The 25,196-nt window shown below is 37.1% G+C and overlaps 1 protein-coding gene across 6 annotated transcripts in view; it reads left to right on the forward strand.

The window, feature by feature from the left end:
• Window positions 1-24,376, forward strand: part of unm_hu7910 (un-named hu7910) — an 89,079-nt gene extending 64,703 nt beyond the window's left edge. For all 6 annotated transcript variants that reach the window (XM_088918284.1, XM_088918286.1, XM_088918290.1 and 3 more), the window contains 11 exons: window positions 1,804-1,889; window positions 2,429-2,515; window positions 2,984-3,134; window positions 4,339-4,475; window positions 6,367-6,465; window positions 7,709-7,798; window positions 8,689-8,826; window positions 15,177-15,312; window positions 18,989-19,080; window positions 19,594-19,727; window positions 21,127-24,376. In XM_088918284.1, coding sequence (XP_088774410.1) covers window positions 1,804-1,889; window positions 2,429-2,515; window positions 2,984-3,134; window positions 4,339-4,475; window positions 6,367-6,465; window positions 7,709-7,798; window positions 8,689-8,826; window positions 15,177-15,312; window positions 18,989-19,080; window positions 19,594-19,727; window positions 21,127-21,277 — 1,301 coding nt within the window. In that variant the 3' untranslated portion in view covers window positions 21,278-24,376. The remainder of the gene's footprint in view (window positions 1-1,803; window positions 1,890-2,428; window positions 2,516-2,983; window positions 3,135-4,338; window positions 4,476-6,366; window positions 6,466-7,708; window positions 7,799-8,688; window positions 8,827-15,176; window positions 15,313-18,988; window positions 19,081-19,593; window positions 19,728-21,126) is intronic.
• The last annotated feature ends 820 nt before the right edge of the window (window positions 24,377-25,196 follow it).

Here is a 25,196-nt window from a genome sequence, read left to right on the forward strand (position 1 = left end):
ATCCTTGTACCCCATAAAATCTCAAAGCAAAGTTTGTTTTCCACCATTCGTAAACTGTACTATGTAGCACAGGGCTTGACAATTCCTGATTCTAGAGGGCCATTGGGTCAGTAGGCTTTCATTCCAACAGGGTTCTCAGTCTGAATCGGCCCACTATTGGTTATTTGGACCACTTTAATGACTTCTAGAGAGCAAGAGACGTAGAAAACTTGTAAATCACAACTCCTCCAGGACCAGAATGGCCTGACCCTGTTGTAGCGTATGTGCCTTCACCTATCAAAGCAATGTTCAGTAGGACATCTTTTATATCATCCTGAGTGCAACTCTCAGAAAATTGTAATGTTGTTGTGACATATCTGGAGAATACTGTGTAATAATTGGCTGTGAGTTCTGAGTATCAAGACTAACAAAAGAAAAGAACCGTGACCGTTATCAATTACAGAAGGCCAATGCAGTACCCAATTCAAAGGAAAGCTATAGACAAAATACATAGTACAACAGTGTGGAAAGATGACAGGTATGTTAGATAAGGCGTTTATATCTACATCATGTTTTTCAAGAACTACTGACTAAAGAGCTTTTAGAGGCGCAGGGACTTCCAGTGTGGGTCATTGCCTATTTCAAGCAGAAAGCCCACTCACAAATAGGGCTAGTTATGAAGTAGGTCAGGTCATCCAAGAATTTGGAAGCGTACACATTCTTTCAAACTGGAAGACTACACGTTCTTTCCTGCTTCTTAAGTGAAGACATCTTGCAGTGAATTTGTGACATTTATTCAGGATTATGATTTTCTTATCATCTGGCTAAATCTCGTTAGAAGAGATATTTCTCTGTGCAATCAAGGAGATACTGATTTTCTGTATAGTTGACTATACAAGGCATTTTTTGAGTAGTGATCTTTTTCAAGTATTCAGTTGTTATTGAGGAGCAAGAAATTGACGGTTACAAATGTCTTGGCACTATTGTTGATTACAAACTTGAGAGGAAAATATGGATGCCATATTTGAAAAGAGCCAACAGAGACGGTTCTTCTTGAGAAAACTGCTCCTTTAATGTGTATAGTATAATGATGGCTTTATTCTGTAGAGATTTTATTGAATCTTCGTCTTCACTATGGTAGCATGGTTTGAGTGGAAGCAGAGGCTGAGTGAAGGTGAAGATTGCATGAAGGTAGGCAGCAGCATAGTGTATATATAAAACAAGTAGTGCAGAAGGCTATAATGGATATAGTCATAGAACATCGCGACCACCCTTTGCACAGTAAATGTATGCTCCCTCCTTCAGGACATCCATCTAGAGTTAAGTGCAATAGAACTAAGTTATCTTTCATTCCCACTGTTTTTAACCTGCTCAGATCACACAAGTAATTAATTGATTGCCACATTTTATTTTCATCATGTTTGTGACTTAGATATCTATTTTACTCATATTGACCTGTTTTGTACTGTGAGGATTGCTTAAAACATCTGACTTGTTTTTAGCTTTATGAATGTATTTCTTAATGGATTTGTGTTGTGTTAAATTTGTCATGTGTTGTGTATGTCTTTTTACCTGCCTAAAAAGCAGCATTGAATATAAATATACAGTATTGGAGCCTTCCATGTTTGTATGCTGTTGTTGAGCAGACAACTCCCAGATATATTCCTTGCTTGCATAAACAGCATAGTGTTTTTTCACTCTTTAGAATGGATAGAGAATAAACTGCTTCAAACGTTTTTCAAAAAGGCAGGAGAGTATACATTTCTCCACATGACATTATTCTGTCAGTGCTCTGAAGCTAATGATGGTCTTTCTTGGTTTTAGCAAAGAAGAAAAAGCCAAAGCTCCTGAATAAATTTGATAAGACTATAAAAGCTGAGATAGATGCAGCTGAAAAGCTCCGCAAAAAGGTAAGGTTTTTAACATTCAACAGTTTGTCTAGTAATAAGTTACATTTAAGCTGTAAAACAGCTTGGTTTGACTGTTTTGCATTGGCCCAGAAGTGCAGATCACAATTTGTGTTGGTGTTGTGCACTTTCATTTTTGTTTGTGTTTCACAATCCTGGGCCACCATACTATTTTCTGATAGACAAGTTTAAGTTCATGAAACATACAGCCTGCACATTTTTACTAACCAAATTGTTGTGTTACATTTATTTAATTTCACATTGCATCCTCTCCTGGTAGCTTTTTAACTGATCTCTCTAAAGCAAGAAAGCATGAATTAAGAACAGCACCTGAAAGGAAAGTACAGAGATTTGAACTGACACATCTGCTGATGATGAAGATAAGAGCTCCTGTAATGCAGTAAAAGTCTTATTTTTCTTTCTGATCTGTAATTTACTTGTCCTGATTTTGTCATTTTCAGGGTATTTGCAGATCAGAAAGCAGGGTGTACGTTTTGCTCAAGTCTGCATGTTGAGGTTATTTTTTTAAATATTTTTCACAGGGAAAAATTGAAGATGCACTCCAAGCTTTTGAAAGTCTCGTCAGTAAATACCCCCAGAGCCCCAGAGCCCGATATGGGAAAGCACAGGTAAAATCACAGCTGACTACCAGCGCATGTGTTCTTTACTGATCTTGGTCTTTCCATAGGAAGTGGAACTGTCTTTCAACAAAATATTACTCTGTGATATTTTGTATTTTGTGTCTTAAGGTCTTCAATTTGCAAAGGTACAAGAAATATAAACCCTGCAATATACATTTTTTGTCCCATTTCCTGGAGACAAGATGGTCCTGAAGAACCGTTAAATAAAAGTAAACGCCACTTTGCATCTGTTCTCTTACATACTCAAAAGAATCATTGTATTGCAGAATCATAAGACACAGGTGATATCTAGAAACTGAATTATTTTTGATGAACTTCCTTTTGTGTTGCTTTTTTCGGGAGCTTCTGACCTTAGTATTATGTTATTTTGCTGGTCAAATATGCCACATGACGGACATTTAATATGCGTGTCTATTAGATAAGCACTGATGCCGATACTACTGTGTCATTGAACAGTCTGAAGACGACCTGGCAGAGAAAATGAGGAGCAATGAGGTTCTTCTCAAAGCCGTCAACACTTTCAGAGAGGCGGCCGAGTTGCCCAACGCCCCAGCCGACCTGGTGAAGCTGGCCCTCAGACGACGTGCCGAGAGACAGCAGTTTTTAGGTAACGCCCTCCTGTCGCGAAACCCTTGGTTTTCTTTTTCCTATACGTGAAAAGTCACAGATCATTTTGTTGTGAACTCGCCCGAATCTGGAAGAGCCACTTTTGTCTTTTTCGTCTCTCGGCTAGCAGCTGCCACACCCCCGGGCTCACACAGGAGGGAAGTGCAGACCGTCTCCTCTGACCTGTGGGCCATCGAAGCTGTTTTAACGCATCACAAGTCCCATAACTCTTAAGCAGAGGTGCAGTGCTGATTGGAGGAGAAGCACATTCTCCCTGACAGCACCTGAGAGCCCACAGGGGGCGCCGAGAGCCAGTGCTGAGGGCCAGTGGAGCCCTGGTTAACTATTCCCACCTTATTCGCAATAGCACTACAGAACTCAGGCCAAGGTGGGCTGCCTTGAGGCACTAGTGACACAACCCAGACTCAAACCCGTGATCATAGAGCTCAATCTGCACTCAGACAAACACCGATTTACAGGTTGAGTTCCCGTGATTTGTAAGGAGAATATCAGCCCTGAAGACATATTTACTGGAATATTTATTCCCACACGCCCACCCTGCGATCTGTGTGGGTCCTAATGCCCCAGCATAGTGGCGGGGACACTATATCCCGGTGCTCAAACCAAATTTCCCCCCTCGGCCTTCGCCATGGCCTCCAAACTGTCCCCATGTATGATGGGCTTGAACGTGCCCTGCGATGGACTGGACCCCCGTCCAGGGTGTACCCTGCCTTGAGCTCATTACTTGCTGGGTAGGCTCCAGCTTCCCGCAACATCGTATGTTATAAAGCGGTTTGGCAAATGACATGACGTGACATTTATTCCCACGGTTAGCTAGTTTTCCTTCATGTGTGTACCTGAGTTTCCCTATTTTAAATAATATGTTTGAGTCTTTCTTATGAGAATGATTCCTACAAATCAGATTTTTTTTTTTGCATTTCACTGTGATTTGTCAAAAAATAAACGGTGGTATTTGTACTTCCTGGCAGCTGTACCTTATCAATAAAGCTATCATTTTACAGATGTGGATACCAAATACTTAACATTTTGTATGCAGTGGGGATAATCTTTTTTACTGAAATAACTAAAATTTTACTGCATTGAAACTACATATTCAGTGTCTTTCATTTCCATATCTTAACAAGAGCCATATATGTTCTATTTTCACTTGACATGGAATGGTTAATTTCCATTTGACCGTGTAGGTCGCATGCGAGGTGCTCTTGTGACGCTGGAGAAACTGGTGCAGCTTTTTCCTGAAGACATTTCCCTGAAAAATGACCTGGGAGTGGGTTACCTGCTCTTGGGAGACAACAAAAGTGCAAAACAAATCTATAAAGAGGTACATAGTTTTGCTTATACTATCCATTGAAACTCTCCAGTCTAAAAAAGTGTTCACGTGCAACTCATAAGGGCGTTTTTTAAAGTTGAACTGTAATGCTTTTTTTTATATTTCAGGGTTAGAACGAATCAGCATTGATGAGTGCATTTCACATCACAAAAAAAAAAGTAAAATGTAGACAGTAGCTTGTAAAACCTCCAATTTACATAATAAAATAGACTGAATTTCCAAGTATGGGCTGCGCCATCTTCTGCGATTCAGAATGAGGGAATAAGCTTCCAGTGATGTGATGCGACCCTATTACATAGTAAAGAAGCAGGCTTGTGAAGCAGGCCTCTTTTCCAAGTTGGAACAATTTGATGTCAGAACATTTCTGTGCAGAAAAGTCGGCTGCAAAACCTGTCCTTGTTTGCTCGTACATTGGATTGTATTAGTCATTACGGTGACTAGTGAGCAGGAAGGGACGCATCACGTCACAATCCGTGGGAACTCAAATTACAGTACTTTCACAAAATCAGAATTCTGTGCTTAATTTCAGATGTGTAAAATTTTACTATAAGGTCAAAGAATTTATTTTGTTACCAAGATTTTATAACCAGTCTGAGAAATTGGGGCTGCCGTTCTTCTTTAAAATTGGAGCCTAAAATGTCTGGTGTATTTTCATCTCTGAACTTAAATAGAATACTACCATTCTTTCAGTGTTTTCATTTTTATCTGTGACCGACAATTTCTTTCAACCAAATGTGAGCAAGATTAGATATCTTTTTGATGTCTTTTAACTCATCTTAATGTTCACTCATTGTAAAGTGATCTAAACAGCTGTCCTTGCCAACATCTCACAGCTCCATGTGGGTGGATTAGATGTAGAAGTGGGATGCTTTTTTAAAACCACAAGGATACTGCCTGTCTGAGACTCATTTGTTTTGCTTAGAGATGCAGTAAATGAATGTTTTTATGTCATTGTGCAAGGACAACCTACTGATAATCTTCTGAAGGAGAGCAATGCAGTGAACTTTCTATTGAGAACAATGAAGAATCCTTGTGTTATTTTTGACAATACATTTGACCCTTCCATACATGCAAAGATTGGTTTTCTCTTTGCAGTTTCAGCATAAAAACCACAGATCTCTGTTAAGGCAGACATACTTGTAGGAACAGTTTGTCTATAACTTGTGGAAACTGTGCCATCAGAATGATGATGATATTATTAATAAGGAATATGTCCCAGATATTGTTGGATATCTTCATGTACTGATGGCTAACTGTTCTTCTTTCTCTGTTGGCTATAGTGTTTTATAAGTAATGTAGGAGGAATTAAATGTTGTACTGTATCTCCAAATCTATCAGGAATTATTTGCATAGATATTTGGCAATATATACAAAGGTCACAGGATACTAAATAGTTTCAGTTTTGCCAAATGTTCTTTTATAGCTTTTGTAGTCCTTGTGGGTTTTGAGTCTAATGTAAATTTCTTTAAAAAGTTTCAAAGCTCATGTGATATTTCTTCAGATTTGATCAAAGAAAATTAATTGAATGAACTATAGTCCACAGAAGGTATCGGTATTAGACTTTTGTGGGGAATGCCTAAATAGACTGAGCATTTCAGTAGCCCTTTTTCAGCAGTTTAGGAGGTAGTGTTTCTAAATTTTAAACCAGGATCCCTTGATTGATGGGAGAGTTCAAGATGAGTCAACAACACAAAACAGCACTTGGAAGTTCAGAGCTTTCTTGTTGCTGAGTTCCTTGCATCTTTAAGCCATAAGTCATCTGTTGTGGCTTAAATGTATGATTGCTGTTATACAGCTATTATCCCAGAAAGAATAGACTAATTGTATTCAGGTGTTTTTCTGCAACACATAAATACTAATGATAGTAATGTTTTATTTTTAGGTCTTATCTATAGTGCCAAATGACGGCTTTGCCAAAGTTCACTATGGTTTCATCCTTAAAGCTGAGAACATGATAGCTGAAAGTATTCCATACCTGAGGGTAAGTAAACTGTGGAAAAAACATTCTCTGACCTCAACCCTTCTACTGATAAAATACTAAGGTGTTAGAAATTAGAAAGAAACATTGCTAAAAAGTATGTGGTTTTATTACTTTCATGTTCGGTGTTCTAATAGAACAATAATGAATGTTACATCAGAGTAGAAATAAATTAAATATAATTTTTATTAAATTAAAGTCTGGTGATTTATTAAACCACAGAGGATCAGAATTAAAAAATTTGGAACCAACCAAGCTGATGTCTTTAAATATACAGACATTCTCTGTTGCTATATGTTAGGTTTGGTCAGGTATGTGTGTCTGTTTATTTATGGGCACTATCACTTACTGTGGGATTAAAGTAGTTCATTATACTGTGCTTTACCATACATTCTTAATGAAATATGCTAGAATGGCAGAAAATATTTGGATTCATAATAGAAACATACATAATATTTAACAGATAAACTGCAGGTTTTATTAAGTGTCTCTAAATGGGCATTAATGAAATGAGATGAAATTTTGATGCCAAACTACTTTTCCAACACAGAGAATGAAAATCACACACTGTTATCTTGGACTCTGAGATCTATTCTGATTTATCTCATTCTCTCAATAGAAACATATTTCATCATCTGGTAAATCTTGTCAGACTAAAACATTATCTAGCTACATCTAGTTAAGTTTGTGTATGCAATTCTTACTTATTTACCTGTATTTCTTATATAAAAAGGCTCTAGTTTCAGAAGAATCAGGCTGTTATATTTCTTAGCACATTACTCTATGTAATGTGTCTTAAGTCTTTGCTTACCTACATTGGTCACCAGTGGGGTTACGATCTGCTTTTTAAAACTGCTGCTGTAAAATATATTAATGATGATCTCATCCAAAAGATACAATTTTCATGTTCTAAATCATTATTTGTGGACAATAAATGCAGATGAGCTCGACCCTGTTAATAAAGTACCTGCCTTTGCCTGCTGTACCCTAGATTTTCCTGATCGACAGGTTCTTTATATTGATTTAAAATGATATTGAATTGTGTATAATTACCTGGAGTGGATCCTATTCACGGGCTTAACTACCTTTTTAAAAAGGCAAAAGCTGCACTTAAGGACTTAAACATTACATCTGCATGAATTGGAGTTTCATAATATTCTGAAGCGTTAATTTATGCTTAAAAAAATTACAATAACAATAGGTCTTAACCTATTAGACCGTTGAACTGCTATTGCACATTTTACAGGAGGGACTAGAATCTGGCGATGCAGGAACAGATGACGGCCGGTTTTATTTCCACTTGGGGGATGCCCTGCAGAGAGTCGGAGACAAAGATGTCAGTAAGATGTTCTAATAGTATAAATAAGTATTGTTCTAGAGGGAATGCACCTTTTTCGTTATTGCTTTAATAAACCTTCTGATATAGCAGTTTATTTATTTTTGTGTCAGAAACCTGCTGCTCAGCAGTATACAGAAATCGAGTACAGTATTTAGCATTCATACATTCACAAACCCATGAAGAAAAGATCATATGTAAAGAAATATTACACTGAAGAATATTCTTGCATCTTATATAAATCACATAATCTTCACATACATTGTACCTTTTGATAGTTTAGTTGCTAAGTGGAACAATACTTCTGTCTTCAGAATGCCCAGAAACCATGTGATACACATTGCTGGTTTTCATTCATGACTGTTGGGGGCTGTCTATGCTGTGTATCCTCTCTTTTAATATGGTGTCAGGATTCCTACCTTTTGATTGATATAGTGACCCAACTGTATCATAACAATATGCTCAACTGTGATACAGTCTTGATGTTTTTATATGATGTTACACAGAGTGTCCATTCTCCCTTCAATTTAAAGATGGGAGGTGTCTTGCTGTGAAAACCCAGCTACTTGCCTGGACTGTCAGTTTCTAGTTATTTTAAACAGTTACCAGGAAGGGGCAGGTGATTTTTCCTTCCAGTGTTTCCAGTACTTGTTGATGGGTGTGTGCTACTACTGTTTACTAGTGTTAGACTATTTTTTCTTAGTATAGCAGGTTTTGCTCAGCTGGCTTGCTCTTAAGTTTTGTCAAGACGGATAGGTCTGTCTTCATGCGAAGCAGTGAATCATTGCTAATAACTCTGCATGCTTTCTCAAGAATCTCCTAGTCAGAAAGCCAAGTAGTGATGTGTAAACAGGGCGATAAATAACAAGACCTATACTAACTTCTTTTAGGCCTACAAATGGTATGAAATTGGACACAAGAGAGGACACTTTGCATCAGTGTGGCAGCGATCTCTGTACAATGTGAATGGACTGAAAGCCCAGGCTTGGTGGACAGCTAAAGAAACTGGCTACACAGATCTCGTAAAGGTAAGTTGTCAAAAATTACTCTGTATGTCGTATTGTTTCTAAACAGTTTTCCATGTTTTGGACTGGTTTTGAAATGTCAAACAGGCACATTTTAATTTGCCGATTTGCTACAGGCTTACATAGCAATTGAAAATTGTATAATGGTTTATATCTTTCAGATTTCATCATTAAATGATGATATGATGATGCTCATTTACTGCACAACTAAATGCACTTTAGTTGTCTAACACATCTTTTGTGCATTGTAATGGAAGCTGTATGTAATTACTGGTATTTTGTTGGTTTATTTACTGGCACTGTAAATAAACTGGTATATTTAATTTTTGGTAGTTCGAAAAGCACACTTTTTTATAAATGTTTAGTAAATAAACTTTTACTGACATTAAAACAATATTTTTAGAAAAGAAACTAATTTTAAACAGTGCCCCTATTTCACTAAACAATAACATAGTGTTTTACAGGAGATCTGTGATTATTTTTAGGCAGAAGATTATGAATATGTGTTGTCTTTCAGAGGCCAAATACTGTAACTGAAGTATGAAGTACAAGGCTTACCTGAGCAATGATTTCTTTCATTGCTTGTTTTGTGTTCTCTCAGAATTATAGCATGTGTCGCCCTAAATATAAATGTTTTAAAATAAGACGTTGATAGACATCACGGTTTGTTGAAGTTGCATTGATCAAAGGCATTTTGTATTTTTGGAACAAAAAGGAAACCGCAGCACAAGACATTTCATACTGACGTATATAATTACGAGGGGGACAGAGGAGTAGAGATAATGGCTGTTCCTTTTCTCATTCAGGACCTCCTACCACTTTTGTGTGTTTTTTTTGTATCATAATGCTTCATCTTTCTTCAGTGCCAAGAGCATGACTAAATGCCAGCACACTGCAGCACCTGCTACAGTATATTATTTATCTACCTGTGAAGATGGTCTGTGCTGTAATCCTTTTGAAACCATTGATGTCATCTATTGCTGCCATTTGCCTGCTCATATTTGATTTTTTTGCGTTTTTCATGAAGGCAGTTGTAGTCTAAGGAAAATTTTGAAGATATATTCTTCTTATTATTTTAGATTCTCAAGTACTGTACAGATTACAAAGCCTCCTGACTACTCTGTGTTACACTAGATTTTTAGTTAAGGGCAATTCTGTCTTATGTTCTCAGGGATGGAAATTCTTTATTTTCATTTCTTGTTTATGAAGATTGCAGGCAATATATAAAGAGTAATGTCCAGGACTGCATATGCAGTAGTATGAAATATTTGCAGAATGTATTTTATGTTCAAATGATAACAGTAGAACTAGAAAAAACAGTTCTATGGTTATGCACATCCTACTGTAAATACATTTTTAACCTAGTTTTATTCAATTATTCTTATCTACTATCAGCACTGCTTATAACTTACCTCCTTTGCTAGTCTCTGCATCAGGAAATAATGTGAAGTCATGAAATTCAAAAAGGCTGAAGAGCTTAGATATTGTTGAGGTACACTCACTAATTATGCTTGTCTGTGGCACACAGTTTATCTGTGTCTGATTTTGTAGGTGTAGTTATAATTGAATCATGCGACTCTTACAAGAGTTGTTAAGATCAGTTGCCCTTTTGCAACCGATGTTTGACTGCCTCCTCAGGACAAGACCTGCTGAAAAGCAAATTTTTATTTACATCAAATAGACAGAATGATATTTGGTTGCAGATACCTACTGTACATTATGTTACCATGACCTTTTTTAAACTCTGAAACAGTAAAGGTAAATCATAAAAAATACTTTACCTTAATGCTAGATGTGAAAGTCATCTAGGCAATACTATTTATATATCTAAATGTAAAATAAATCATCCATCAAAGATTTTGTCATTGAAAATTAAGGACCTTAATCTTTGAAGATGCAGTTTTTCTCTAAGTACCGTGTAAATATTGAATTATTTGAGTAAATATCTAAATCTTCTGGCCACAGTAAAACCACACTGAAAATCACAATTGGCACCCTAGTGCCTGGCTTTCATCCATCTTCTGCTGCATTGACAGGTGTCTACACCTGTAAAATTGTCATATAATTGTGATTAGATTGCATATCATAAAGCGAACATAGCTTTAAGTACCATATTTTTTTCAGAACAGTAAAAACTGTTCAACAAGGAACAGATTCCATTACAGATGTGCAGGAAATACCAGGGATTCATTAATGAAACGGCAGCAAAAGATGTACAGTATGTATCTCAGCTGACATTTCTTACTTACTGCAATATAACCACTGGTCATGAACTGGGCTTAGAGATATTTTGCACACTTCATTTGCTTGTCAGCCATTTGTGGTGTAATGTCAGTTTTGGAACCTGAGGGTGTATTTGGAGTAGAAAGAAAATAGTAACTTATTGTTGCCTTACACTGTAAACATTGACTCGAAACGACATTTCACTGGATTGAAAAAGCAAGAAGTCTCTGACCTGAGCTGACAGTTTTGGTAACAATGACTGTGGATAATAGATGCGATGTTGTGGACTATTTCCAGGGCCTTAAATATAGACAGACCTAGGGGTGAAGTAGAAGCTAGGGCAAATGAAAGGTTGCTGTTAACATTTGTCTGTAACAACAGCAGGCTAATTACTTGTTTATGACCGGAGGTCCTCTAGTTAATTCAATAAAATGTAACACCTGTGACACTTTGTTGTTATAATTTGAAAGAAATCTGAAGAAGTTGTTTTTTGTCCTTAGTTCTGACTTGTATTATGCATGAAGACAGTAGAAAAAGTAAATCAGTTGAATACATGCATTTTTAACTAAAATTCACTGATTCACAAGGCTCTGGCAGTGGACTATTTTCTGTCCACTTTTAAACTCACAAATTGGGTAGAGTTTGTGGACCTACTTCAGCTTCAGTCATTAACTCTTTCCGTCTCCAACCAAATCTCCAAGTAGATTTTTTTATGTCATTGTAGAGACAAAAACTTCCTGACTGCCAGCAAGCTACAGATTCAATTCAACTTTATTCAATTCAATTCAATTCAATTAAACTTTATTGTCATTATACTTACACAGGTGCATAGTATAATGAAAAGTGTTTCTCATTAGTCACTCAGGTGCAGTATATAAATAGGACAGAAGATAAGACAATAGACAGTAACACAATAACAATAACAGTAACATGTAATAACATAACATGTCATCAAAACTATGCAAAATCCGCAAACAGAGAAAATATAACAGGACAAAAACAGTGCAAGGTAATTCAAGGAACAGTGCAAAAATAGTATGGGATTAATAAATATTACAACTAATACAGTTTTACTGAGCTATCGAAGGGACAGTACAATTTCGGCTTACATGTCGTGTGTGTAGTGGTGTTGGAGTACAGTCTTTGTGGGTACAGGAAGAAGTTAGGAGAGATTATAGTATGATGGGAGGGAGTGGGGGCGTCAGCAACTTGACACTGTAACAGCGATAGCTGTGCAACCTATGAACAAAAACAGGTTATTGTGATCGGTTTTATTTTTCTAACATTGCTTAGTTCCTGGCAGAATACTTGATTTAATGTTCTCTGGTTGAATACCCCAAGAGCTGCAGTTCCAATTTCTCAGAATGGTAATTAAATCTTGGTAACAAAGTAAATTAATTCTTGATATTGTAAAATTTTACAAATTCTGAATTAAGCACAAAATCGTGAACTTTTTTGAAAGAAACATTATGGTCACCATGTTATCGCAAACTGGTGGTCTGGCCATATGAGAGAGTAAGAGTGCGAGAATTGTGACATTGTGGAAATTTCACAATTATGAAACTAGCCCTTCCTACTCACTAGTCACTGTAATGACTAATGTAAATCGATGTTCGGGTAGTGAAAGCAGACATTTCACTGCAGAAATGTTTCAGGGTGATCTGTATGCACAGTTAACAAGTAGTGTTTGTCAGAAAAAGCATCTCAAAGTTAATAGCAATATTTTTATTGGATTAAAAGAGATGTATTCATAAACCTACTTGTTTACAATGTAATGGGGCTACTTCATCTCAACAGAAGTTTTGTTGCCTTCGTAGACAATGATGGCAATATAGCACTGTGAATACCTGGAAACTTTGTCTATTTTGTTATGTAAATTAGAGGTTTTACAAGTTACTGTGTACGTTTTACTTTCACTGTGGTTTGAAATGCACTCATCAATGACGATTTTTTCTGACCCCGAAATATAAAAATAGTTTTTCAGTTCCCCTTTTATCTTCAGCGTCCAAGCTGGAGAGCCAAAATAACATTTTGAAAAAAGGCTGTCAAAACACACAATGTTCCTTCTAAAACAGAAACCATTCTCCTTAGTGGTTTTCTGTTATCTATAAATGTATTTAATTTGGCAAAATATTTGAGTGTTTTCTTAAAATATTACTATGTAGCTCTTCATTACACGGATTTTTAAATGGTACGTTGCATTTGCATGGTACATAATTTACTCTCCTTTTGTTGGTGATCATATACAGTAGATATATAGAAATGACAAATTAATGCTCGCACCCATTATCAGATCAAAAGAGGATTATTACCAGCCATATCAGTCTAAGCGTGATCTCCAGTGCAGTCACATGGTACCTCTCCCTGTGTCTGCGGTACGCTCTGTGCCTGCTGTCGTGCTGGAACAGACTGGGCCCTGACTCGTCGATGAGCACAGTGCGGTGCCAGACTGCGATTGGCCAGTTTCTGCTGGAATGTCTTGGTGCCCAGACATGTCACAATGCCTCGTGCTGTGCTGGTTGTTCAGCAGGGAGCTGCCATGTAGACTCTGGTCTTCATCCTGGGGGGGGCTTTCTTCCTGTGCTGGAGCTGGCCTGGCTGTTATCTATGCATTTGTTTAATTTGGCAAAATATGTCAGTGTTTTCTTTTAATATCACTATGTAACTCTTCATTACGTGTATTTTTAAATAGTACGTTTCATTTACATGGTAAATAATTTACTCTTCTTTCTTGGTGATCATATACAGTATATATATAAATTACAAATTAATGCTCGCACCTGTTATCAGACCAAAAGTGAAGGCCAGTTTGGGCTGCAGAGCCATGTTTGTCCAGGAGAGGCCTCTATCGGATACTACTTATATTAGATATTAGATATAAGATATAAGATATATTACTAGTACTAATCTCTCAGAAGGGTGGTGACAGGCTGTGGCACTGGCCTGTGAGCTGAACCAGTCTGAATTTATCACAACTGAAGGCTTTCTACTGTTGACCAAAGAGTGTCCTGTGGCGGCTGTAGCAATTTGATTCAGCTGTGATGAGTTCATGGCATCCCTGGCTTTTAATACCCATTGTCACTGATGCAGTAATCCGTGAACATCACCACCATCACATCCACATTTGCACGATCTGTTCTTCCATATATAGTGTGGTATCAAGTGACCAAGATGAGTTTTTTAGTATTTGCGAATACATATCTCTGGGGGAAATTTTGAAACATTTGTTGTGTGTTTTTATGACTCTCCAAATACATGTTTTAAATATCTACTTTTTATTTGCATGTATATTTACATTTGTTTTACATCTAACAACTCAATTTCTCGTGAATGTAAGTTAGTGTATCTATATAAAACTTATTTTTTTTAATGACAGAAGAAAGTTCTAGATAAAACCTAAACAAAATATATGACAGAAAAAAAATATCGGAGAAAAATAAAGTTAGAATCACAAAGGAGGATGAATGCAAGCACTCCCAACAGAGAGTGATACTAATATGACTTTGAACACAGTGTTTAATGACTGTCATGAAACTTAAGATGATTAATATAAGTTTGATGTACAGTATAAGGGGTGAATGGCCTCTTTTAATTTGTAAACTTGTAATAAACTATACAAATTGTATCAGAGAGATCACTGGATCCACACAATGGAAAATTGAGAGTTTTTCTACTTGAAGAGTATACATTTCATTCTCTAAGTTAGTGAAGGCTGGAGCGGGGGTTGTCTGAGAGCTGAGAGGATTGCCGTCTACAGAGCCTGAGGAGACCCCATTTTATTCTTAGCCCCACTGCAAGTACCAGGCCTGGTGGAAACGGTTGCTAAGGAAGCGTCAGATAAGAAAACTGCTGATGTATCCATGTCAGACATACAGGCGTCTCAAGGACAACAATCCTGGCACCAGAGGTAACCTCTTGGAAGGAGGTGCAGTGGACATACAAGATGAAAATTATATAAGAATGTAAATAAAGGCCTCAGGAACAAAGTATAATGTACAAGCAAGTCGGGTATAATTACTTTGCATCTGTAACCATTCTTAATATGTTTTTTTTGAAGCTCACCTTGAATATTGACATTTCGCGTACTCCATATGATCGTGTGCCACTCTAACCACCTTCTGTTCTCCTAGACACTGGAGAGAAACTGGAAGATGATCCGCGATGAGGCTCTGTCAGTGATGGACTCTGAGAGAGGGCTTTTTGCACCCGAAGACGAAAACCTGAGAGAGAAAGGGGAATGGGGTCAGTTTACACTCTGGCAACAAGGTAGGTCTTAACATCTATTACTAACGGGTCCTGCTGTACCATCAGCGTTAGAATGCAGGGTCAGACTGAAAACCAACCGACTCACATTTGTGAATGTGTGAGCACATACAAGGCAGCTACCAAAATATTATTTAAGAGCTTTATTAGCATTCTTGATTATAGTGTCTGATTGGAACAAAACCTCTGACTCAGCAAACATGTTAAATAGTGGTGTTCAACCCCGTCTGTCCTTTTCTGCCAGGCAGCTGAGGCATTCAAGTTCAAGGAAACTATGCATTCCTTCTTTTTTTAGTTGTTACTCAATGAAGCTGGTTAAAGACTCTTGAAATTGAAGACTTAAAGACTTCTGTTCTCTTGCGATAAAGGGTTAAATTTCTGTACTTTTTCACTTTAAGGAGAAAATGACACCCTTTTTTCTGCGCTAGTATTGTTGTTGTTATTCCTGCCCCAGCGTTGACCTCCAGTCCTCCAATCAGGAGCTTAATCAGCGAAGTGATCCAATCAGTGCCTTGCGTGTGCCCTTTGGGAGCAGTCAAAACCATGGATACAGTTCCCATTAATTGAATGTGAGAGCTCATAATTGACAGACAGGCACAGCAAGCTATTAAAGTAGCATCTCAATGGAACACGGTATGGTGCTACATTACATATCCTTTTGAAATTATGATTTCAAAAGGCTAAGCTATTTATATTGTCATGTTCAATGAACACACACTGCTTTAATGAATTCCTGTATTACCTTCTGGAGAAAAGACAATGGTGAAGGTAAAACACATCACCTGCGATCTTGTTGAGCTGGTGGTGTGGTTCAGTTTGCTTGTCTTTTATGTTTTTAATAGCTGTCTTTCACAGAATAAATAATCACACATTATTCATTTATATTCAGATTTGTTTAGTTACCATTTAGCTTCTCTGGCTTATGAAATATTCAGCAAAGCTGCATAATTGTATCACAAAGTGCCAGGGCAGATGAACAGTTTGAGCTTTGAAAAGGAAAAGGAAAACACTATGGTAAATGAGCAAATTGTTTCATTAAACAAAAAATGAGATTAAACTACATCTTCCTGGTAACAATACTTAATTCAGCTTTTGTTTTACTTTATTCTTTTGTTTTAAATTGTTAAAAGGATAAACTACCCCGGAATAAAACAAAATGAGCTTTAAGACTAGTATTAAATATAATTTAAAAGAAAATAACATAAGTTGTTGAATTGTTTATGATGTTATAGAGAAATGTGTTTTGTTAACCTGTATAGAATCAACAGCGATCTAACATAGTCTCAACTTTATGCCCTTAAGTTAAATTTGTGTAAAATCCTTATCAACACAGCTTTCAGGTCAAGTATATGCCTTGCTTGTGCTTTTTAAGCTGTACTTTATTTAATTTACTTTTTGATCTGGTCTGAGGCAGAACAGTATCATATGGCCATTAGAACAGCTGTCTCACATCTGCACTTCCTACGTTTACATAAAGGGTTGTGGGTGCAGGGAACAAGCAAACAAGTTGTTGAAGCAGATACTTTGCCTTCCTGTGAGAAATAACTGATCCTCCAGTTTTTTTATTTCATGTGCTGCTTCTACAGTGTTGGATTATCCTCCTTTTTTGGCATCATCTGCAAACATGACAATTTTATTAACTAGAAAGAAAACACAACGTTTTGGCTGTGGAGCCTTCTTCGGTGTTTGTGTTTTGTGTTTTTTTTTCTTCTTTTCAGCATGGAATAAGCGTATTACTTGTTCCTTTGCAGTCTATGCATGCTGACGCAGCTACCCACCTGATCTATTTTATTAACTATACTAAAACCGTTGTTACCTGCCCAGGACTATAGCTACAGACTACAGAAGATCCTGTCCACGAATACATACACTAAGATCTGGTGTAGGGCTGTACGATCTGGTCTTTCCTATGTTAATTCAGCTGGTAAAGTGATTTCTCACTTTTCCTCCTGGTCTGCTGTGCAGTGGGGCTGCACTTCAGTGGTGGATGAAATAGGTCTTTCAGTGTTGGTATCATGGGCAGAACTGAGTAGTTTACAGTATCAGAATATATTCTAAAAACTAGATGATTGATCAACTGTAAATTAGGTCCTGTTACAGACCTCTGTTGTTCTACCCTTCCTTCCTTAGTAACCACCTGAGTGAAATAGTAATTTTACTTATTTATTTCTCAGACAGCTTACATCACAGTTTTTCTGTCCCTTTGCGGTTATACTACTGAAAAATTAACCTTTTTATTTACTATGAAAGAGACAATATTCTATGTCAGTCCCAATCATTTTATAATAAATGAAGAATAAATAAATGGTGTAATTCTTTCTAATATCACAAGGGTAGCTGACTTGCATGTGTGGCTTGGGGAACATACTATAGCTAATAGTACAGAATACTATTCATCTTGATGATTGAAAAGAGCTAAACCACTGAGCCATGGTGTCCAATTAGCTAAAGGCATCTATGTCCCTGTTATTTCAAACCACAATAAATGTAAAATGTTCACAGTAACTTGCAAAACCTCTAAATTACATCACAAAATAGAAACAATTTCCAGGTGTGTGCAGTGCCATCTTTTGCAGTTCAGAACTAGGCAACCAAACTTCCAAAGAAGTGTTGTGGCTTTATCACACTGTAATCAAGCAGGCTTGTGAATACATCTCTTTTAATAGAAATATTGGCATCGACTTTGAAACGGTTTTGCCGATAAATGCTACTTGTTACTGCATGCAGATCACTTTGGATCATTTCTGTGGTGAAATGTCTGCTGCACAACCTGTACTTACTGTATCTGCTCGTACATCGCATGACATTACTGATTGCATTGACTAGTGAGCAGGAAGGGCCGCATCATGTCGCAAACCATGGGAACTCTAATGCGAGTTTGTGACAACATGGCGACTTACAGGATTTTCACAAAGTTCAGGATTTTGTGCTTAATTTGACATTTTTAATTTTTTTTCTATAAGGTCAATGAATGTATTTTTTTACTGAGATTGAATAATCAGTCTGAGAAATTGGGACTGCAGAAATGAAATGGAAATATTCCATTGAAGTAACTTCTTAGATCAATTAATGCCGGCGTCACACTTCATGACTCAACACGACTTCTAGTCGGAGAGCATGTCAAATTTAACGACTGCAGCTGCTGAATCTCGCTGCCTTTTCAGTCCTAGAGGGTGTCAAATTATACGACTAGGAATCGGAGGGGGTGACGACTAATTACATGATTCCCTCATGACTTTTCATCACGGTTCCAAATCTCGTATTGTGCCACAAAGGTACCGCGAGGTCGCCTCATTCTGACAGCCAATCAGCGCGGAGCACACCGGAATAAGAAGTTTGATTTTGTCGTAGCAACTCGCAGAGAGTCGTAAGGGCTTTTAAGAGCGCTATGACTGAGTCGCTGGGGGTGTCACACTACACAACTGATGGTAACGAGCGCGCGCTGCGACTCTCTACAACTCACCGTGATTTTCTTACGGTTATGTAAATGAAGGCTACGACTGAAAATCCTAGGAAAAGTCGTGTAGTGTGACGCCGGCGTAAGGCTTGAGTTATCTCATGAAGGGGGGAATGAAAACAGCGGGTGTGTGAGTCACCAGGAGCAGGATGGGGCTCTCCTGCCTTGCACATTGTGAGTACAGTGTGCGTGTACAGTGAATTGTTTGGGTTTGTCTCCCAGGTCGAAAGAATGAGGATTCCTGCCGCCGAGTGCCGAAAACCTGCACTTTGTTGGATCGGTTTCCAGAGGCAACGGCCTGCAAGAGAGGACAGGTGCATGATGCACGACTTTCTGTCCAGCAGGGCGTCACGGCTGCCTACCCGAACGAGTCCAGACGCTTCGATCTCCTGTCTTAGTTGTGCTGCCTTGTGTTCAGCAAGGGGAAACCATATGTTGCTCGTATAATTGTATGTTAACAAAATGGAATCAAAGTCCCCAGTGAGCTGCTAATAGAGATAAGTGAATTTGAAAATTGTGCTTTGAGCACTGACTCAGAAAATCCAGCTGCCATTCAAGTCCATTAGGAAGGACAAGAAGACATTGTCCCATTAAAACCACAGTGTACAGATGGGGGTGTGTTTGGTGAAAGTAATGGAATGCAACTAGTTCAGGTTTTTCTTTGTCTTGCGAGTTGGAGAACCAACTACTCTGGTCCAGGTCCAAACTTTGTAGACACATTTTAGTAGGCTTGCATTGTCAGGGATTGTATAATGTCAAATTTCACACTAAATTGTGTTGTGGTTGTTTTTCCAAACCAAACTCCTGTCTCTGTATTTTCAATACAGATCAAGTACTCTGTAATGCAGCCTGGTACACATGTGTGGCCGCACACAGGACCCACAAACTGTCGCCTGAGAATGCATTTGGGCTTGGTCATTCCCAAGCAAGGCTGTAAGATAAGATGTGCCAATGACACCAGGTAAGAAAATAGGGGTCTCTGCCTCTAACAGACTTCAGGCTTTGTGTGCTGTTTTGAATGAGAATTGTGACACCAGTCTTGTAACCAATTTGGGAAATCAATTGTAAAGAACAATGCCCGAGCCAAGTAACTTGTTGTCTTTCTCTTCTTCATATTTAACAAAGTAGTTGAGTCACCACAGCATTATGCTGTCCCTTTTAATTACAATCCCTTGAATCACAGTACAGTTTTCCTTTGACAAGTGGTTGTCTGCCCACTGCACTGAATGTTTCAAGCATAGCCTTTAGTTTAGTTTCTTTTTAATTATTTAGCAAAGCATGACAATAATTGTTTTTAATTCTCTGTGAAAGTACTAAGAAACCTGCTTGAGTAATAAATTGCTTGTTGAGATTATATGTATCTCAAGCTTTCTATAAGTTGTATCTTAAAACAAAATCTGCTGTTGATCAAGCATACTAGTCTGGATTTCATGTGTAAAATAGTACTTCAATAGTACTTTTTACAATTATTTTAAATTAAAAAGCCTAAGATCATCTTTATTGTACAGAACAATTAGAAAACAGAAACAATTGTACTGGCAACATTTTAGTGACTAATAAGATCACTAAAAAGACTTATTGTCTGCTCTTTCTTGTGACTTCAATGTGAAGCAATACAAAATGAAGCATTCAGTTATGTAAGGTTGTTCATACTGTACCATGACAAGTCCATGATATAGTAGTCATTGAAGCCACCTCATAACTCTGGGGTCCTGTGTTCAAGTCTGGGAGTCCAGTCTGGTATGCCTTCTGTGTGACATTTGCAAGTTCTTTGTGCATTCTGGTTTATCCCCATCTTCAAAAATGTGGCTGGTTTTGATCAAGTTGTCATTGTGTGTTTATGTGTATGTACCCAGAAATGGACTGACACTCCATCTAGGGTGTACCCCCACTGAACAAACATAGGCTCCAGGTTGCGTGATTCTCCCAGAAATAAGCAGCTTTCTAATAATGGATGGATGGCAGATGCATTTATTACAGGAGGGGGTGATATTGCTGCCTTGTACTTAAAATCACCCCAGTCATTGATGGTAGATAGAACTGAGACATGAATTCCTATTGATTGTACAAAGACCCTTTACAGAATTGCGTTGATATAGTTCAGACAATTCGTGTGTCTGTCATCACTGACTATATAGAGATTATTAGCTAACATGGTTGTTTTACACACACAGTATGTCTTGGCCAGGATAATGTGAGTAACAGTGAAATAGGCAGGGTTTTGCAGACAATATTAAAAAGACAAGCTCTCCCGTTCTGATTTGGTTTTTAGTTTCCCCTTTTCTTATGTACCTTTAAACAGTGTAGTTTGGATTTTGTTCTTTTATTCTGATCATCATATGTTATTTCTCTTGTCGCAGATTCTGGGAAGAAGGTAAAGTGCTCATCTTTGATGACTCGTTTGAACATGAAGTTTGGCAAGATGCGGACAGCTATAGACTTATCTTCATTGTAGACGTTTGGCATCCAGAACTGACTGCTCACCAGAGACGGACTCTTTCCCCAATATAATGGGTCTATTATTTTGAATCTTCCCACACACCAGTGCATACCCTGCTGTTATTGCTGTTGTTTTATATGTATGCCTTTTGCTTGTTTTAGAAGCCTACTTGTTAAAACAACAGCCATTCCAGCCCATACTTAAAAAACCAAAGGGGCACAGTTTAATTTACAAAGATTGTTCTTCAAAAAGTTAACAGAAGTACATGTGATATGAAGAAGTGACTCTGTTACATAGACAGCTACATGATTATGGCCTCTAATATATGGTACTTTGAAAATAATGCAACATTGCTTAGCTCAGTTCCAGCGAGGAAAGAAATAAAAAGAAGGAAGTTGTTTTGATGTTTTATTTTGCTGTTTGTATATTATGTGATGTGCCTTCCAAAACACAGATGCTGCTATGTAAATTAAGGGTTGTATGACTGCCTCATACAGTGATGAACTGTCGGCTTTTGAGTGAGCTGCTACATTCAGTTCCTTTTCAAAAATCATTGTGTTGAATTCAAAGTTTAAATATTGGCAGTAATGCTGGCGTTATTAAGTCTTGGCTCTATGATCAGAATGGATGTATATTAAACACTCAGAAAGGGGCTGCATAGCTGTCTATGCAATCGTATTGAAAAAAAATGTTACAGGTTGAGTAGAACAAAGAATTTAATTGTGAATTATAAACTGTGACATTGGTTGATTCATCGGTTGATGTAGTGGTACACTGTTCAGAACATGACACACGAGGGCGTTTTTTTTTTTAGAATGGAGTTAGGCCAAGTATCATATGATGTATCTGGCACTGCATTCTAATGGAGAATTATGAAATGGATAATGGAGATAGAAAAAAACTACATAAAAAAGTAAGCAAAAATACTGATAGGTTAAGCATCCATGATGTTCTGAATACATTCCATTTGAAATATTTCCTATTAATTTGTGTGTGATCACGTGATTTTTTTAAATCTAAACGTTTGCGATTCATTTTTTATACAAATATGAAAATAGAAAATATTATGTCATACTAAATTCCAAAACTAATACTTACATATTTGCACATACTTTTTGGAACACACTAACTGATATTCATTAACCAGAACAAAACAAGAAAAGGCCATCATTAACTCATGTATGTGTGCCTTTGAATTCGATTTTCAATTTTCAACATTTCACTTTCGACATTTTCAACGTCTGTCTACTAAGGCAAAGTAGAGATGTTTACTTGAAGGCATAAAGTCATGCAATTTATGTAAAGAGAATTATAAGCGAACAACAGATGATTTTTTATACTTTATTAATTGTTTTAATGAATTGGGCTTGAATGCTTCTGTAATGTAGACTTAAGCAGGTAATCAAAATCTATTTAGAACCAATAATTTGAATGTCTGTGATAATTATTACATTATTTGTGGAAACTGGCTCTAAAATGCCTATTGAATACACTACATTATGTAAAAACAACCCTACATCATTTAAATGTCCTAGGTAGTATATTAGACTGTTACGTGCATAATCTAACAAAGGAACAAACAGGTTAATTCTGCACCAAATAATGAGAAAAAGCATGTTTCAGCTGTAGAGCTTTCTTCAGGTGTGCAGTCTTCTTGGCAGAAACTCAATCTGGCTGCCTCCCAGGGTAATGAATATTAATAGCATTTATTAGAGCTTTTTGTATAGAACCTTGAAATTGTTCAGATTGCAGCTTGTGCATCATTTACAGCTAATGAGGTGCCACATGTGAATTTTGAACAGGTATATAATGATGTGATTGGATTCAGCCAGCAAACTAGCATTTCAGTTTTTTCCCCAGTTTTTGATTTTGTTAACTTTACTCAATTGTAGTACAGTCATGTGGAGTTTGTTTTGGAAATTACATTCGTTTTTGTTTTCCTTTCTTGTGGATTTATAATGTTACAACTGCTGTACCAAGCTTACTCAATGAGCTTCCAATTTTGAATGATATTTTGATTTCTGTTGTTTTTCAGGTTTTGTGTTTTGTTTTCTTGAATTGCACTGAGAAATGTCTCCCCACTATCATTTGGTGTCAGAGTAACTGATTTGGTTCATTTCAAGGGAAATGAAGGAATATTTTTTAATCACTATTGTCTGTTAAAACTGTGGTAACAGTACACTGTATTGTGTTTTTATTTTTGAATATTCACATATGTATATACATGCAGTATATGCTGAGGTAGACTGAACTCTTTTCTACAATATGTGCTATACAAGCAACACACCAGACTAGAAGACCAACAGCATGGGAGGTACCTGAGAGTCCAATTGAGTAGGCACTGTAGTATCCACTTTTCTGCAGTTGATTGTTAGGTCTTACTGCAGGTCTGCTGTGGTTGCAGTGAAATCATGTTTGAATCAGTCATTTAATATTCATTTGAGTTTCAGACGGAAGCTTTCTCAATTTTACAGATTAGGTGGCCGTTTACCACCTTTTCACAGGAGGTGGCAGGATTAAATAACAATAAAAAACAACTACAGCTAGTCCATTAAATGACCCATGGTATTATGCTGTTGTGACAGTGAATTGTTACCCTAACTGACGATGGCAATATTCTTCAAGCTACAGCAGTTATGAATACTGAACCTGGGTTCCCTTTTAAAAGCTTCCTCATTTAATAGCACAGTCCCTTTCGGGAAAGGTAAATGTGACAGCAGACGAAGAATGGAGGTTATAGGTTTTCATTTTCATCGTTTCTGGAGTGTGCCTTACACTTTTAGAGAGATGATTTTTTTTATTGTTTTCTTTGTAATGTGCTAAGGTTTCTGTTGGGGAAAAATGCGGTTCATTTTAGATGACTAAGATGCTGGATGTTTAGTTTGAACAAACTATTGGCTTATACTGACAGTTTGTTCATCAGAAGTAAAAAAAACAACTTGGATTTCTTTCATTGCTTGTAATGTTATTTTTCAGATCAGTATGAACTTGTATCTTATCGGTACACTCTCAAATGGATTTTCTAGCTTTGTTTTGTAAAAATAAATCCCTAATTTGCTTTATTAATTTTTCCTTTTTCATTTTTTTAGTTTTGTGAATTGTCTCAAAACTGTATGCTCGAACAACTTAAATATCTGTCTCACAAATAAAATGTCTCCATACAAACAAAAGTATGGGTTTCATGTTTCTCAGTAATTATGTATATAAATTCTTAACTTGTATAGCTTGATACATCATATTTAGCATAAGTTAAATATGGTCTATCAAGCTAAATATTACTGAAGACTGAAGAAAAATGTTTGTTGGAAATTGAAAAGTACAAATTGCTTTTAAAAATATTTTTAAGTATAATTACCATTCACAAATGCCTTATGCAAGAACACAAATCCAATTTTTAGGAGTCTGTCTTTTAAAATCTAGCAGAGAAGAAACACATTTGCAATATATTCCCACACTACACTACACTTTTTAAGGCAATAAATGGTATGAGATAGGTGACCACTTTTGTGCTTAATTCCACTGATGAATAGCTGCAATTAGTAGCTAAGTTGTGAGTATGTCCAGGGGATATCAGTCCCAGAGGACAGTGCCATAAAAGAGTACATATGGAAAGCTAAATGTGGGTGTTGTACGATGTAATTAGTCGTACAAGTTACATACAGTGGCACACGCAGGTAACCTCAGTGAGCCTTTAATTAAATAACTGGAAAGGAAGGGACTTTAAATATAGCACTCTAATTGTACCATTAAAGTTGCAGTTCTAAATCCCAGCATGAATGCGAGGTTAGAAGTAGGGCAGCAAATGCAGTCTTTGAATTACTGAGATGGGGGGGCAGATGTACCTCAGACTGCTATAAAATGAACAATTGTAGCACAGTCAAAGGGAATTATCATATTATCACTTAAAGATTTGTAACTGAGGATTACTGTGGGTTCTAATCTTTAGTAGGGCACATCTGTCATACATGTATGTATAAATCACTGTTCCTT

Source organism: Atractosteus spatula, chromosome 6, assembly GCF_055471065.1.
Source record: "Atractosteus spatula isolate fAtrSpa1 chromosome 6, fAtrSpa1.hap1, whole genome shotgun sequence".
Classification (NCBI taxonomy): Eukaryota; Metazoa; Chordata; class Actinopteri; order Semionotiformes; family Lepisosteidae; genus Atractosteus; species Atractosteus spatula.